At 37.4% G+C, this 18401-nt stretch overlaps 1 protein-coding gene across 1 annotated transcript; it reads right to left on the reverse strand.

Moving 5' to 3' along the window:
- Positions 1-765: 765 nt before the first annotated feature.
- Positions 766-18329, reverse strand: LOC133660407 (prenylated Rab acceptor protein 1-like). The gene is made up of 6 exons (XM_062063885.1): positions 18263-18329; positions 16338-16455; positions 16043-16255; positions 15810-15907; positions 8445-8546; positions 766-4593 (listed from the first exon to the last, which is right to left on the reverse strand). Exons 2-6 carry the CDS (start codon positions 16445-16447, stop codon positions 4505-4507), a joined length of 612 nt encoding a protein of 203 aa, XP_061919869.1. The 5' UTR covers positions 16448-16455; positions 18263-18329; the 3' UTR covers positions 766-4504.
- Positions 18330-18401: the final 72 nt, after the last annotated feature.

Consider the following 18401-nt stretch of genomic DNA (forward strand, 5'->3'; position numbering starts at 1 on the left):
ATTAGTGGAGCAGCAGCACGCACAATCATGTGTGCTTACGGACTGTATCCCTTGCAGACTGTATTGATATATATTGATATATAATGTAGGAACCAGAATATTAATAACAGAAAGAAACAACCCTTTTGTGTGAATGAGTGTGAATGGGGGAGGGAGGTTTTTTGGGTTGGTGCACTAATTGTAAGTGTATCTTGTGTTTTTTATGTGGATTTAATTAAAAAAAAAAAAAACAACCGATACCGATAATTTCCGATATTACATTTTAACGCATATATCGGCCGATAATATCGGCAGGCCGATATTATCGGACATCTCTACTGCAGACTAGGCAGTTGATTGGATTGAAGTATATTTATATAGCGATATTTTCTAGAGACTCGAAGGGGTTTACATAGTGACACCCATTGTCTACATTTCTAAGCTACATTTAAACCAGTTTGTGTGGCTGAAGCGGGGATCGAACCTGGAACCCTCAGGTTGCTGGCACGGCCGCTGTACCAACCGAGCCACGCCGCCCCAATTAATAATAATAATAATAATAATACATTTGACTTATAAGGCGCCTTTCTGGGCACTCAAGGACACCGTACAGAATCAAAACAATAAAATCAATTAGGATAAAAACAACAACAAAGATAGATAAGATGAGATGATTACAATGAATAAGCAGTCAGGATCACAAGGAAACATCAATTGATGGTTTTCCCCATTTCAGACTGCTAAGCCAATCATTGACATCCACAATAAACAAGATAGTTTGCTTGCATGGCCCAACTTTATTTATTACACAAATACATGTTAAATATTGAGTGCATTCGGGTCAAACTCCAAAAAATTAGAATATTGTGCTAAAGTTCATTTAAATGTGAAAATAGTATGTGATATAAACTCAGGACATGCAAAGTAAAATATGTCAAGCCTTTATTTCTCATCATTTTTGATGATCATGGTTTATAATTAAAAAAAAAAAAAACACAAAAAAAATTCCCAAGATTTTCAAGGAATCTGGCCCTCAGATTTCATTTTCAATATATGACAATATAATTGCTTCAAACTTGCCACCCACCGTGTGGAAATAGACAACTATTCAAGTTATTGACCGTTAATTCCACCTTGAAGTGTCCACAGCACAGCATTTTTACTTGTGGCCCAAACCAGACAACCTTCCTCACTCATGGTGTAAATAAACTATCAGAAAAAGTCAACACGCATGGTCACACATAACACAACCTGCTCACTGAACTTTGTTAATATTATTAAACATGTCCAAGCACTACACATAATTCATAATTACACCCATTTAAATCCCCTGCAATGCATGATGGGAAACTTGCAAAACTCTCTCTTCATACTTTCCCATGTTCGGCGCTTGATATTTCTGATTGATTACAAAACTTTAAGGAGGTCGTCACAAAGTATGAGTCAAACTATTAAATACTCTTACTATCCAATTATGTTAATCCATTATGTATATATTATGTTTTCTTTATTTCCACGACTATTTACATTGTAGATTGTCACTGAAGGCATCAAAACTATGAATGAACACATGTGGAGTTATGTACTTAACAAAAAAAGGTGAAATAACTGAAAACACGTTTTTATATTCTAGTTTCCTCAAAATAGCCACCCTTTGCTCTGATTACTGCTTTGCACACTCTTGGCATTCTCTCAATGAGCTTCAAGAGGTAGTCAGTCACCTGCAAGGGTTTTCATGTAAATGAAGAAAACGCATTGAAATGAGAAGGTGTGTCGACACTTTTGGCCCGTACTGTATATGTACATATATATATACATATATACATACTAGGGCTGCAACAACTAATCGATTAAAATCGATTACCAAAATAGTTGGCGATTAATTTAGTCATCGATTCGTTGGAACTATGCTATGCGCATGCGCGGACGCTTCTTTTATTTTTATATTATAATTTTTTTAAATTTTTGGGTTATTTTTTTTGTTTTATAAACCTTTATTTATAAACTGCAACATTTACAAACAGCTGAGAAACAATAATCAAAATAAGTACAAAAACAGTACAAAACAGCGTACGTCTCATGAGGTGGCGTAAGCTAGCCAATGATGTGGTCATGTGCAGCTCACGAGACGACGCCGTCTCCTTTGCTGGAAACATTCGAAAAATGGCGCAGGAAAACAGTACCGATAGTTTAGCGGAGAAACATTACTTCAATGGAGAAAAGTGTACGACCCAAGTCAGGGGTCGGCAACCTTTACCACTCAAAGAGCCATTTTGGCAAGTTTCACAAATTAAAGAAAGTAATGGGAGCCACAAAAAAATTTTTAAAATGTAAAATGAAAAACACCGCATACAAAGCTTAAACGCTTTGTGCTATGTTAACCAGGGGTCTCAGACACACGCACCGGCACGCACTTTAATGTGGAAATTTGATGTTAGTGCAGCCCGCGAGTTTTGAATGAATGGCGCTTGATAGCGTCATACTTGCCAACCCTCTCATTTTTCCCGGGAGACTCCCGTATATAAGAGCGTGATGACACTGCATTTGGCGCCCTCTACAGTCTGCCCTAACAGTGTACCTGCTCGACCACATGTAGAATGCAATTTCAGCTTGCTCACGTAAATGACAGCAAGGCATACTAACTCAGCAGCCACACATCTTACACTGACGGTACCAATACCCAGAATCCCATGCAGCCCTAACTCTTCCGCTCAACCAACGCACGGAGAGGGGGGGGGGTTGATGTGTGGGGGGATTTGGTGGTAGCGGGGGTGTATAATGTAGACCGGAAGAGTTAGGGCTGCATGGGATTCTGGGTAATGGTTGTGTTGTGTTTATGTTGTGTTGTGTTACGGTGGGATGTTCTCCAGAAATGTGTTTTTCATTCTTTTTTGGTGTGGGTTCACAGTGTGGCGCATATTTGTAACGTAACAGAGTTAAAGTTGTTTGATACGGCTACCGTCAGTGTAAGCTGTGTGGCTGATGAGTAAGTATGCTTTGCTGTCTCCTATGTGTGCAAGTAATAACAACATGCAACATGTGGCTGGACTGGCACGCTGTATGTAAATGCTATAGAGGACAATTACTGCAGTGCAATTAGGGCACGCCCTTTATTTAGTAATTAGAGTGTAAATAGAATTATTTTTTCCCTGGGAGTAATCTATGAGGGACACTGAGATTCATAAATCTCCTGGGAAAATCGGGGGGGTCGGCATGTATGCCGCATCAGAGTGGTCAAGGAGCCGCATGCGGCTCCGGAGCCGCGGGTTGCCGACCCCTGACCTAAGTCGTCAAAAGTGTGGGAACACTTCACTTTAAAGACGTCAAAGAAGACCGTTTCCTGCAAAATGGCACGGAAGTACAACATTGCTTCAGGAGCACATGAAAAGGAAACATGTTGGAGCCATGGATGAAGGGAGGAACTCACGGTACGTAACTTTTTAAGTCCATAGTGGCAACAGGCATTCATGAGTTCAGCTTTTTTGTGAGTAACGTTAACGTTATCCCTTTGTTGCAACGCGGGGCTGATAATGTGTCTCCGGCACATTTGACTCCGTTTTGAGAGAGAAAACGCACGGCTACCAATTTGGAAATAAACGTAACGGACAGAAATATCTCAGGTTGGTTTCATAATGGATCAATGTAGCCGGGCTCGATAAAGCTGTATAAATATATTTAGATTTGAGTGACGCTTTAGTATAACTAAACGTTATGAAGGTGCTGGAATATTTCATGCTATTATTCAGAGGCAGCCTAAAATGAATCCTTTATTATTCACAACAGAAACGTGAACAATATCTGATTCAGTTCTGATGAGTTACATTTCTGTGTTATTGTTGGTGTATGCTGCACCCCCAATGTCCACAACATGGTGCCAGTATGCTGGTGTTTTTCAATAAAATACTGGAAAGGATAGAAATGTAGTTTGTCTCTTTTATCCGATTATTAATCGAAGCAATAATCGACAGATTAATTGATTATCAAATGAATCGTTAGTTGCAGCCCTAATACATACATACATATTTTTTTTATCTATTTTTTTTTCCAATGCGGCCCCCAATTCCAAACATTCGGACCCCCCTACTGTAAGCTGCTATAATCAGAATGATATCAAACATCTCGCATGTTCTGAGCTTATGTCATGTATTAGTTTCACTTTGTAATTGCTGGAATGAACATTTGCACAAGATCCACATTTTCCTGGCTATAGAATATACACTGGCACCATTTCTATACGAAGTAAACTAAAGGTTTGCGTTAAAAAAAAACAACATTATGCATTTTCATTTGTGTAGAATCATAATAGTACTTTTACGTGTTCATTGCTTTAAAAATGGCACTTCTGTTGGGGAAAGTGTTCCCGGCTTAGCAGTTTGGCGTAGCGACAATTGCGAATAACAAAGTATAAATGTAACCCTAACCCATTTAATGATAAGAGTGGCGGCATATAGAATAGGCCATGATACCTGTGTAACAGCAAAGTATATCATTGTACGTGGAAACCACAGCCAGGTCGTCCTGCTCCTTATACGGGCTCCATGAGGAGCTCCTCCAAGTCGGAAGGTTCCAGCTCACGAAATGCGGCGTGACTGCCGATCACGAACAAGGTCGCTCCTGGAAGAGAGATTATTCATCTTACTAACCATTCCTCCCACAAACCATTGTTTTGTTGTTTTATTCCCGGGTGTTGTTGATCAACAACAAGTCTTTGCGCTCCACCATTAGCTTCAGCTTTCCAGTTGTCATGTGTCCTCTGCAGGTGGTCTTTTCATATTCATACTGTCACTTTTTACGACATTTTCCCCCTCTGTTGCTATTTTTGGTGAAGGAAGGTACTTTTTTCCCCTAATATTTAGGTATCAAAACAAGAGAAATAAATACAGGACTACCTCGCCAGCTGTCCAACTTGGATTAGATTAGATTGGCAGGTAAGGAAATATATTTTTTGGATTTTATCAATACTTATACCAATATCCTTATTTCTTACCGATATTTACTGGTACTATACAGTGCAACCTCAATATTTATGAACCACTAGTTTTATGAACAGGCCAAAAATAAAAATGCTTTGTCTCCAGTGGAAGAACGTTTCAGCCACCCATTGTGTACACTGCAAAAACTCAGTGTTCACAACAAGAAAAAAAATAAAATAAATTAGGGGTATTTTATTTGAAGTAAGCAAAATTATCTGCCAATAGAACAAGAAAATGTGGCCTGTCAAGACTTTCCAAGACAAGGCAAACTAGCCAAACTCAATTAACCCAAAAATAGCTTAAAATAAGTATATTCTCACTAATAACAAGTGCACTTCTCTTGGTAGAAAAAAGAGACCGTTTTGCTCAATATCCGGAAAACCAGTCCTCTACAGTAGACATGTATTTTGTCAAAGTTACAGAGGTTGGTTTTTTTTGTGCAAAAAAGCTAGTCAAAGATCATCTACATGACAGCACTCTCATGTTTTTAAGAATCTGCTGCAAAAATTTGAGTCTCTTGCATGTTTTTTTTTTTAACTGAACCTGCAGGCCACCAGTTGAATAGCCTACGTAATGAAATAGAGTGGACCTAAAATGGAACCTTGAGGAACACCACTAGTATAACTAAATAAGTTGAACAAAGGACTACACTGCAAAAAAATCAGTGTTCAAAAACAAGAACATTTTACAAAATTTAGGGGTATTTTATTTGAACTAAGCTAAATTTTTCTGCCAATAGAACAAGAAAATTTGGCGTGTCAAGACTTTCCAAAACAAATAAATTAGCTAACCTCAATGAACCCAAAAATAGCTTAAAATAAGTATATTCTCACTAATAACAAGTGCACTTTTCTTGGTAGAAAAAAAAAGAGACCGTTTTGCTCAATATCCGGAAAACCAGTCCTCTACAGTAGACATGTATTTGTCAAAGTTACAGAGGTTGGTTTTTTTTGTGCAAAAAAGCTAGTCAAAGATCATCTATTAGACAGCACTCTCATGTTTTTAAGAATCTGCTGCAAAAATTTGAGTCTCTTGCATGTTTTTTTTTTTTTAACTGAACCTGCAGGCCACCAGTTGAATAGCCCACGTAATGAAATAGAGTGGACCTAAAATGGAACCTTGAGGAACACCACTAGTATAACTAAATAAGTTGAACAAAGGACTACACTGCAAAAAAATCAGTGTTCAAAAACAAGAAAATTTTACAAAATTTAGGGGTATTTTATTTGAACTAAGCAAAATTTTCTGCCAATATAACAAGAAAATTTGGCTTGTCAAGACTTTCCAAAACAAATAAATTAGCTAACCTCAATGAACCCAAAAATAGCTTAAAATAAGTATATTCTCACTAATAACAAGTGCACTTTTCTTGGTAGAAAAAAAAGAGACCTTTTTGCTCAATATGTTGAAAAATATTCTTAAATTAAGTAAATGCTGGTGCCATTATCTTGACATAATGATATGCGCTCGGCATCATGATTTTTTTTCATGCTTGAAGTAAGAAATTATTACTTTAAAAAAGTAGTTTTATACTTGAGTGTTAATGATACAGCTTTGCAATAGTTGATATTCTAGTTTCAAGCATGTTTTACTTAATATAGGTCATCAAATCTCAGCTACAAGCTGGAATATCTTACTGAGATCATTTAGCATCAACATAATATAATCCATCCATTTTCTACCGCTTGTCCCTCTCGGAGTCGCGGTGGGTGCTGGAGCCTATACTATACTAATAGTATTAATAAACGAGATGAATACATTTCTTGTAGGCTCGACAGCATACTGGATCTTGATATCGCTAAATATTGTTGGAAACCAAAACATTGCTGAACAACATGGACATCTAGCTAAGCGATAAGACAAAATAGGAACTTCACACCATTAAAACAACCACGGACATGAATTGTAGATGACCGCAAAATATGTGTAGCAGGAAATCAACTGCAAAAACTCAACATATGCGTGTTGGTATCACAATCACAGCAATATGGCACGTGTTAATGCACGAACAAATCCAACTTTGTCTTTTAAGGATTAATGTGTGGACCCCTCCAGATTTAAAAACATGATGTGCCTCCAATCTTTTCTTCTTGAAATCCTTGTGAGTGTTGAAAGAAGTGCGGTCCAGCAGTAACTTGAACAATCGACTTCAGTGTTTCCCATAAACTGCCAAGATACCTGTGGCGGTGGGGGCGTGGCTATGGGCGTGGTCACCATGACACCATCGAGTAATTTGCATAATTTACTACAATGATTTGATTTTCTCTAAAAAGGCTCAAAAAATGTACACTTACTAATTAATAATAACAGTTTTGTTTTAAACGTCCATCCATCCATCCATTTTGCAATATAATTACAACACTTTATGTACATATTTATATACAGATTTGAACAATAAGTTATTCACTGAAATATATTTATTAATTGTGGTTCTCACAAACAATATATCTTATAAAATAAAAAAGCTAAAATGTCTCAAAGCTCTGCCCCTTTAATTAGTGCATACTAAATAATTTAACTTTAGCCTACCACTACAACCATATTATTTACCAGCAACATAAAGTGAAACAGAGGCAGAGGTGTCCTGCCACAGTCAGTAACAAATAAACAGAAAACAGTAGTGGTGGTAGATAGACACAGAGCTTCATCAAACATCTGATCCACTGAACAAAGAGCTCCAAAAATCTTGAACTTTAGACTGCCATCAGTTTTACTCCCTGCACTTAACCATGTGTTTCCTACTGCCTGCAGACTTTGCACCCTTTGCTATATACACATGTTGTGTTTCTAATATAAATACATTTAATAAAGTCAAATACAAATAAGGCAACAAGAGAAGTATCCTACACTTCTCTTTTGTAAAGTAAATCTGAACAGCCGATATGGGCATCTACATCAACTATATGATTTGCCTGAGAAGCTGGAGAGGACAAAAAAAAAAAAAAAAAAAAAAATTCAATATTTTTTAATTTTTTATTTGTGGCGGACGTAATTCTTTCGTGGCGGGCCGCCACAAATAAATGAATGTGTGGGAAACCCTGGACTTCGGTGAGGATGATAAATGGTTCAAATCTTTGGAAAAAAAAATTTCTTGAAAGTGCATAAATCCACGCCATCCCCATTTCAATTTTTTTTCATAATAGCTTGTATAATTCCCTTTTCAACCTTTTAAAATACACCCATATCTGCACTGATGCAGGTAGATAAACGGTAGCCTAATTGGACTCTTGCCATACACCTGAAACCCGGAAGTGCGTCTTATTTTGTTACCCTCTACTTTATTACATTTCTAATTGCTGCTGGAACCAATTAACACATTTAGTCATATGGTTAAAACACAAAGTGAAAACTTTGTGCAGCCCAAGCAGGGGTGCACTCTAGCGTGTGCTGGGAATATTTTATTTTTTGGTGATTCATTGATGTATATTAAATAAATCTGGCATTGTGGCTAAACAAAACAGTACAGTGAGTACAGTATGTATGCAGACTCACCCAGAACCCAAAAAACTGCAGCGCCTGCTCCTGCCAGCCAGAACACAGGTAAGGAAACGGCTCCAGCTAGACTCATCTGGTGGGGGACAGTCAGTTCCTTGCCTGAAAAAATATATATACTGTAAATATACATCAACTTATATAAATACATATATATGTATATGTAAGATGTACAACTTTTACTCTTTACACAAAAGACCTATTCCTCTCAAATATTGTTCACAAATCAGTCTAAATCTGTGTTAGTGAGCATTTCTTCTTTGCCAAGATAATCCATCCCACCTCGCAGGTGTGGCATATCAAGATGCTGATTAAACAGCATGATTATTGATTGCACAGGTGCGCCTTAGGCTGCCCACAATAAAATGTGCACTTTTGCTTTATTTGAGGTCTGTTTGAGGTCTGGCTGGCTCTCAGACGATCATGGAAGTGCACCTGTTGGATTTGGAGGTCCTGAGCTGGTGTGGTTACGCGTGGTCTGCGGGTGTGAGGCCAGTTGGATGTACTGCCAAATTCTCTGAAACGCCTTTGGAGACGAATTATGGTAGAGAAATAAAATGTAATTCACGGGCAAACGCTCTGGTGGACATTCCTGCAATCAGCATGCCAACTGTACGCTCCCTCAAAACTTGCGACATATGTGGCATTGTGTTGTGTGATAAAACTGCACGTTTCAGCGTGGCCTTTTATTGTGGGCAGCCGAATGCACACCTGTGCAATAATCAGCATCTTGATATCCCACACCTGCGAGGTGAGACAGATTTGTGAACAATATATATATATATATACATGCATATATATATACATACATATATATATACATGCATATATACATATAATATATATATATATATATATATATATTAGGGCTGCAACTAACGATTCATTTGATAATCGATTAATCTGTCGATTATCACTTCGATTAATCGATTAATAATCGGATAAAAGAGACAAACTACATTTCTATCCTTTCCGGTATTTTATTGAAAAAAAACCAGCATACTGGCACCATACTTATTTTGATTATTGTTTCTCAGCTGTTTGTACATGTTGCAGTTTATAAATAAAGGTTTATTTTAAAAAAAAAAAAATATTTTTTTTTTTAAAAGCTTCTGCGCATGCGCATAGCATAGATCCAACGAATCGATGACTAAATTAATCGGCAACTATTTTTATAATCGAATTTAATCGATTAGTTTTTGCAGCCCTAATATATATATATATATATATATATATATATATATATATATATATATACTACCGTTCAAAAGTTTGGGGTCACATTAAAATGTCCTTATTTTTCAATGAAGATAACTTTAAACTAGTCTTAACTTTAAAGACATACACTCTATACATTGCTAATGTGGTAAATGACTATTCTAGCTGCAAATGTCTGGTTTTTGGTGCAATATCTACATAGGTGTATAGAGGCCCATTTCCAGCAACTATCACTCCAGTGTTCTAATGGTACAATGTGTTTGCTCATTGGCTCAGAAGGCTAATTGATGATTAGAAAACCCTTGTGCAATCATGTTCACACATCTGAAAACAGTTTAGCTCGTTACAGAAGCTACAAAACTGACCTTCCTTTGAGCAGATTGAGTTTCTGGAGCATCACATTTGTGGGGTCAATTAAACGCTCAAAATGGCCAGAAAAAGAGAACTTTCATCTGAAACGCGACAGTCTATTCTTGTTCTTAGAAATGAAGGATATTCCACAAAATTGTTTGGGTGACCCCAAACTTTTGAACGGTAGTGTATATATATATATATATACATACATATACATACACTACCGTTCAAAAGTTTGGGGTCACATTGAAATGTCCTTATTTTTGAAGGAAAAGCACTGTACTTTTCAATGAACTTTAAAGAAATACACTCTATACATTGCTAATGTGGTAAATGACTATTCTAGCTGCAAATGTCTGGTTTTTGGTGCAATATCTACATAGGTGTACAGAGGCCCATTTCCAGAAACTATCACTCCAGTGTTCTAATGGTACAATGTGTTTGCTCATTGGCTCAGAAGGCTAATTGATGATTAGAAAACCCTTGTGCAAATCATGTTCACACATCTGAAAACAGTTTTGCTCGTTACAGAAGCTACAAAACTGACCTTCCTTTGAGCAGATTGAGTTTCTGGAGCATCACATTTGTGGGGTCAATTAAACGCTCAAAATGGCCAGAAAAAGAGAACTTTCATCTGAAACTCGACAGTCTATTCTTGTTCTTAGAAATGAAGGCTATTCCACAAAATTGTTTGGGTGACCCCAAACTTTTGAACGGTAGTGTATATATACACACACCGTGCTGCCTTAACAGATACAATGAAACACAAATAAGCATCTAAGTCAACTTGTTTTTCCACTCTACCGGTACTTATATAATTATATAAGTCAACTTGTTTTTCCACTCTACTGGTACTTATATAATTATATAAGTACCGGTAGAGTGGAAAAACAAGTTGACTTAGATGCTTATTTGTGTTTCATTGTATGCGTTAAGGCAGTACGGTATGTATGTATGTTTACAGTACAGGGCAAAAGTTTGGACACACCTTATCATTCAATGTGTTTTTTTTATTTTCATGACTATTTACATTGTAGATTGTCACTGAAGGCATCAAAACTATGAATGAACACATGTGGAGTTATGTACTTAACAAAAAAGGTGAAATAACTGAAAACATGTTTTATATTCTAGTTTCTTCAAAATAGCCACCCTTTGCTCTGATTACTGCTTTGCACACTCTTGGCATTCTCTCGATGAGCTTTATAAGTATATATATATATATATATATATATATATATATATATATATATATATATATATATATATATATATATATTAGGGCTGTGAATCTTTGGGTGTCCCACGATTCGATTCAATATCGATTCTTGGGGTCACGATTCGATTCAAAATAGATTTTTTTTTTCTTTCAATTCAACACGATTCTCGATTCAAAAACGATTTTTTTTCCCGATTCAAAAGGATTCTCTATTCATTCAATACATAGGATTTCAGCAGGATCTACCCCAGTCTGCTGACATGCACGCAGAGTAGTAGATTTTTGTAAAAAGCTTTTATAATTGTAAAGGACAATGTTTTATCAACTGATTGCAATAATGTAAATTTGTTTTAACTATTAAATGAACCAAAAATATGACTTATTTTATCTTTGTGAAAATATTGGACACAGTGTGTTGTCAAGCTTATGAGATGCGATGCAAGTGTAAGCCACTGTGACACTATTGTTCTTTTTTTTTTATAAATGTCTAATGATAATGTCAATGAGGGATTTTCATCACTGCTATGTTGAAATTGTAACTAATATTGATACTGTTGTTGATAATATTCATTTTTGTTTCACCACTTTTGTTTTGTTCTGTGTGGTGTTTGTGTCTCCTCTCAATTGCTCTGTTTATTGCAGTTCTGAGTGTTGCTTGGTCGGGTGTGGTTTTGGAATTGGATTGCATTGTTATGGTATTGCTGTGTATTGTTTTGTTGGATTGATGAATTATAAATAATAATAATAATAATAATAATAATAATAATTTAAAAATAATAATAAATAAAAAAATCAATTTTTAAAAAATGAGAATCGATTCTGAATCTCACTACGTGGGAATCGCGATTCAAATTCGAATCGATTTTTCCCCCACACCCTTAATATATATATATATATATATATATATATAATTTTGATTTATATATATATATATATATATATATATATATATATATATATCTCTCAAAACATTTTTAAATATATATATATATATATATATATATATATATATATATATATATATATATATATATATATATATATATATATATATATATATAAAAAAATAAAAATAAATATATATATATATATATCAATAAAAAAAAAATATATATATATATATTTTTTTGGATTGATATATATATATATCAATATATATATATATACATATTTGGATATATATATACATATATATATATATATATATATATATATATATATATATATATATATATATATATATATATATATATATATATATATATATATATATATATAGCTGACAACTGGCACGCTATATTTGCTAACTAACAACTGGCGCAGTAATTGCTAGCTAAAAACCGGTGCGGTAATCGCTAGGATACAACTGGCACCCTGTTTTCTAGCTGACTAATGGTGCGGAAATCGCTAGCTAACAACTGGCGCGGTAATAGCTAGCTAACAACTGGCATATTAATTGCTAGTTGACAACTGTCATGCTAATCGCTAGCTGATAACTGCCATAAAAATCGCTAGCTGACAACAGACAAGCTATTCGCTAGCTGACAACTGGCACGCTATTCGCTAGCTGACAACTGGCGCACTAATCACTATCTGACCATTGGCATGCTAGTCGCTAGCTGACAACTGGCGTGTTAATCGCTAGTTGACTACTGGCATGCTCTTCGTTTGTTGACAACTGGCGCGCTAATCACTACCTAACAACTGTCGCGCTGATCGCTAACTGACAACAGGCATGATAATCGCTAGCTAATAACTGGCAGGGTAATCACTAGCTGAAGACACACACTAATCGCTAGCTGTCAACTGGCACGCTATTCGCTGCCTGACAACTGGCGCACTAAATGCTAGCTGACAACTGCTGTGTTAACCACTAGTTGACAACTGCTGAACTAATCGCTAGCTGACAACTGCCGCACTAAACACTAGCTGACAACTGCCGTGTTAACCACTAGTTGACAACTGCTGAACTAATCGCTAGTTGACAACTGGTGCACTAATCACTAGCTGACAACTGCCGTGTTAACCACTAGTTGACAACTGCTGAACTAATCGCTAGCTGACAACTGCCACACTAGTCGCTAGTTGACAACTGCCGCACTAATCGCTAGCTGACAACTTCCGCACTAAACAATAGCTGACAACTGCCGTTTTAAACACTAGTTGACAACTGCTGAACTAATCGCTAGCTGACAACTGCCGCACTAAACACTAGCTGACAACTGCTGTGTTAACCACTTGTTGACAACTGCTGAACTAATCGCTAGTTGACAACTGGTGCACTAATCACTAGCTGACAACTGCTGTGTTAACCCCTAGTTGACAACGGCTGAACTAATCGCTAGCTGACAACTGCCGCACTAAACACTAGCTGACAACTGCTGTGTTAACCACTTGTTGACAACTGCTGAACTAATCGCTAGCTGACAACTGCCGCACTAATCACTAGCTGACAACTGCTGTGTTAACCCCTAGTTGACAACTGCTGAACTAATCGCTAGTTGACAACTGGTGCACTAATCACTAGTTGACAACTGCTGTGTTAAACACTAGTTGACAACGGCTGAACTAATCGCTAGCTGACAACTGCCGCACTAAACACTAGCTGACAACTGCTGTGTTAACCACTTGTTGACAACTGCTGAACTAATCGCTAGCTGACAACTGCCGCACTAAACACTAGCTGACAACTGCCGTGTTAACCCCTAGTTGACAACGGCTGAACTAATCGCTAGCTGACAACTGCCGCACTAAACACTAGCTGACAACTGCTGTGTTAACCACTTGTTGACAACTGCTGAACTAATCGCTAGCTGACAACTGCTGTGTTAACCACTTGTTGACAACTGCTGAACTAATCGCTAGTTGACAACTGGTGCACTAATCACTAGCTGACAACTGCTGTGTTAAACACTAGTTGACAACGGCTGAACTAATCGCTAGCTGACAACTGCCGCACTAAACACTAGCTGACAACTGCTGTGTTAACCACTTGTTGACAACTGCTGAACTAATCGCTAGCTGACAACTGCTGTGTTAACCACTTGTTGACAACTGCTGAACTAATCGCTAGCTGACAACTGCCGCACTAAACAATAGCTGACAACTGCCGTGTTAACCCCTAGTTGACAACTGCTGAACTAATCGCTAGTTGACAACTGGTGCACTAATCACTAGCTGACAACTGCTGTGTTAAACACTAGTTGACAACGGCTGAACTAATCGCTAGCTGACAACTGCCGCACTAGTCGCTAGTTGACAACTGCCGCACTAATCGCTAGCTGACAACTGCCGCACTAAACAATAGCTGACAACTGCCGTGTTAACCAATAGTTGACAACTGCCGAACTAATCGCTAGTTGACAACTGGTGCACTAATCACTAGCTGACAACTGGCGTGTTAACCACTAGTTGACCACTAACGCGCTCTTTGCTAGCTGGCAACTAGCGCAGTAATCGCTAGCAGGCAACTAGAGTGCTAATCGCTAGCTCTGCTAAAATGGATACAATAACATAATTTTGATAAGTATAAACTACACTACACTACACTACAGTATGTAAAAACTACACTACATTGTGTACAATCGATGTTAATGTGTATTTAAAGACATTGAGAATTGTGGAAAAATTGTCTGGGGAATGGAAAAAAATATTTTGAGAAAACTTAACCAACCAAAAATTTCATGACCCACCTGCAGTACCTGTGCGGACCCACTGGGGGTCACGGACCCCTTGTTAGACCTCTACATCAGTGTTTTTCAACCTTTTTTGAGCCAAGGCACATTTATTGCGTAGAAAAAATCCGGAGGCACACCACCAGCAGAAATCATAAACTCAGTTGACAGTTAAAAGTCATTGTCGCAATTGTTGGATATGACTTTAAATCATAACCAAGCATGCATCACTATAGCTCTTGTCTCAAAGTAGGTGTACTGTCACCACCTGTCACATCAGGTGGCTTTTTCTCTTTTTTTGGTATTTTCCTGTAGCAGTTTCATGTCTTCCTTTGAGCGATATTTCCCGCATCTACTTTGTTTTAGCAATCAAGAATATTTCAGTTGTTTTTATCCTTCTTTGTGGGGACATTTTTGATTGTCATGTCATGTTCGGGTGTACATTGTGGACGTACATTGTTCACATTGTACATTGTCTTTGCTCCACAGTAAGTTTTTGCTGTCGTCCAGCATTCTGTTTTTGTTTACTTTGTAGCCAGTTCAGTTTTAGTTTTGTTCTGCATAGCCTTCCCTAAGCTTCAATGCCTTTTCTTAAGGACACTCACCTTTTGTTTATTTTTGGTTTAAGCATAAGACACCTTTTTACCTGCATTTACAAAGCAATTAGCTACCGGCTGCCACCTACTGATATGGAAGAGTATTACACGGTTACTCTGCCGAGCTCTAGACAGCACCGACCACTCAACAACAACACATAATTTGCAGACTATAATTACTGGTTTGCAAAAAAAAAATGTAACCCAAATATGTGAAACTAGTGTGCCGCGGCACAGTGGTTGAAAAACACTGCTCTACATTACAGTATATACACATTATTCTGGGTTTATACGCTGTACTTACCAAGGATCACCAGCTTCGACTCCAGCGATTTAAGATGGACGATGTAGAAGGCACCGAGGAACACGGCCAATGCAATGAGCAACATTGGAGAGCTGATTCTGAAATATAAGACGACCCATATAAGACACTGACTCCTGGCACGCTAATCGCTAGCTGACCACAGGCACACCAGTGTATATACATATAATATATTGTATAAGACTCCTTCCTCATAAAAACTGCAGTCTTCTCACATGCAGTAGAGGATGAGGCCCAAGAAGATGAAGGTGTAGTTGCTGTTGAACGTCTCCACGTTTTTCACCACCCGCTGACACAGCTCGCCAAAGTTGCGAGGTTTGGAGAACTTGCGCTGGTCCACGAAGCTTGCCCACGGTCGGATGGACATGCGGCGCCTGTCCAGCCACTCTTTGGCCACGCTGGGGGAGATGCTTTTGGGGAGGCCCAGCCTGCAGCGGGAAGAAGAGATGCAAAGACTTAATATAAGCAGTGAAGTTGAATATCTCTATGCTGTACTATATTATGTCGTACTTGGCCAAGATCCCAGCTCCACCTGTAGGATGAGCATCCTCAGCACTGAACAGATCTCCAGCTTTGCTCTCCATGTCGACCTGGCAGTTCTCGCCTTTTGGAGCTGACATCAACTGCACTGTATTAGATAAAATAGTGTAGTGGAGAAAATTAGAAACAAGTTAAGTGTTGAATTTGTCCTTTAGAAGACCAACTAGAGCAGGGGTGTCAAACTCATTTTAGATCGGGGGGCCACGTGGAGAAAAATCTACTCCCAAGTGGGCCGGACTGGTAAAATCACGGCAAGATAACTTAAAAATATAGACAACTTCAGATGGTTTTCTTTGTTTAAAAAATAGAACACGCACAAATGTACAAATCATAACGTTGTTGTTTTTTTGTTTTTTTACACTTACATGTGACGTTTAATAATTTATTAGTCGTTATTTAAATTTTCTGAATAGATTATGTGATGATGTTCATCAGTCAACTCATTGGTGTCAATTTTTAAATCTATCAAGATAGAATAATTGTATTAAAATCAAATTACAGGATGTTATTTATGTAGTTTGATCATATTCTTCGACTGATGTACTGACATCATGTGGTTTATATTGGCACAATACTCAGTGGCCTAGTGGTTAGAGTGTCCGCCCTGAGATCGGTAGGTTGTCAGTTCAAATCCCGGCCGAGTCATACCAAAGACTATAAAAATGGGACCTATTACCTCCCTGCTTGGCACTCAGCATCAAGGGTTGGAATTGGGGGGTAAATCACCAGAAATGATTCCCGGGCGCGGCCACCCCTGCTGCCCACTGCTCCCCTCACCTCCCAGGGGGTGATTAAGGGTGATGGGTCAAGTGCACTTTTGCCACACCTAGTGTGTGTGACAATCATTGGTACTTTAACTTTAACTTTACAGTGTTTACTAGGGATGTCCGATAATGGCTTTTTGCCGATATCCGATATTGTCCAACTCTTTAATTACCGATACTGATATCAACCGATATCAACCAATATATACAGTCGTGGAATTAACACATTGTTATGCCTAATTTGGACAACCAGGTATGGTGAAGATAAGGTACTTTTACAAATTTTTTATAAAATAAGATAAATAGATTAAAAACATTTTCTTGAATAAAAAAGAAAGTAAACAATATAAAAACAGTTACATAGAAACTAGTAATTAATGAAAATGTGTAAAATTAACTGTTAAAGGTTAGTACTATTAGTGGACCAGCAATCGTGTGCTTACGGACTGTATCCCTTGCAGACGGTATTGATATATATTTTTATATATAATGTAGGAACCAGAATATTAATAACAGAAAGAAACAACCCTTTTGTGTGAATGAGTGTAAATGGGGGAGGGAGGTTTTTTGGGTTGGTGCACTAATTGTAAGTGTATCTTGTGTTTTTTATGTTGATTTAATAAAAATAAATAAAAAAATAATAAAAAAAAACCCCGATACCGATCATTTAAAAAACGATACCGATAATTTCCAATATTACATTTTAACGCATTTATCGGCCGATATTATCGGACATCTCTAGTGTTTACTTTTGAGGTTGGGATTTTACAGTGGTGCGTTTAATGACGCTGGGAAAAGTCAGGTTTTTGTTCCGACGGTGGAAAATATGACTCAACCACAAGCTGGGCAAACGACACATTATAAACCTATAGTTTTTGTTTTTTTTACCAAGCTGCGTTTAAACAAACTCCATATAGGCTTTACATGAATCCACATTTACGATTAAACACAGAGACATATAATAAGTAATAAGGACACCGCTGGCTAGCTGGATTCTATGCTAACAGACGTTATCGGTGGTTCAAATGGGGTAAAAGTACGGCACGGCACAAGGGTGTATTCCTCTAAACACATTAAAACGACAAAAGGTGTCGATTAACGAGAATTTGGAATTAAAAAATAAACACTCACGATTGAAGTTGTCCGAATCCCTTCAAGCGTGTTGACGGAAAAGATGTGGCTGGTTGGACATTCTACTTCCGGTTTGGGTAAGCACAAAACACTGCCCCCATTTGACTACAATTGAAACGGTTTTGTTTGTATATGTTTT

The sequence above is a fragment of the Entelurus aequoreus genome, linkage group LG11 (genome assembly GCF_033978785.1).
Source record: "Entelurus aequoreus isolate RoL-2023_Sb linkage group LG11, RoL_Eaeq_v1.1, whole genome shotgun sequence".
In the NCBI taxonomy this organism is placed as follows: domain Eukaryota; kingdom Metazoa; phylum Chordata; class Actinopteri; order Syngnathiformes; family Syngnathidae; genus Entelurus; species Entelurus aequoreus.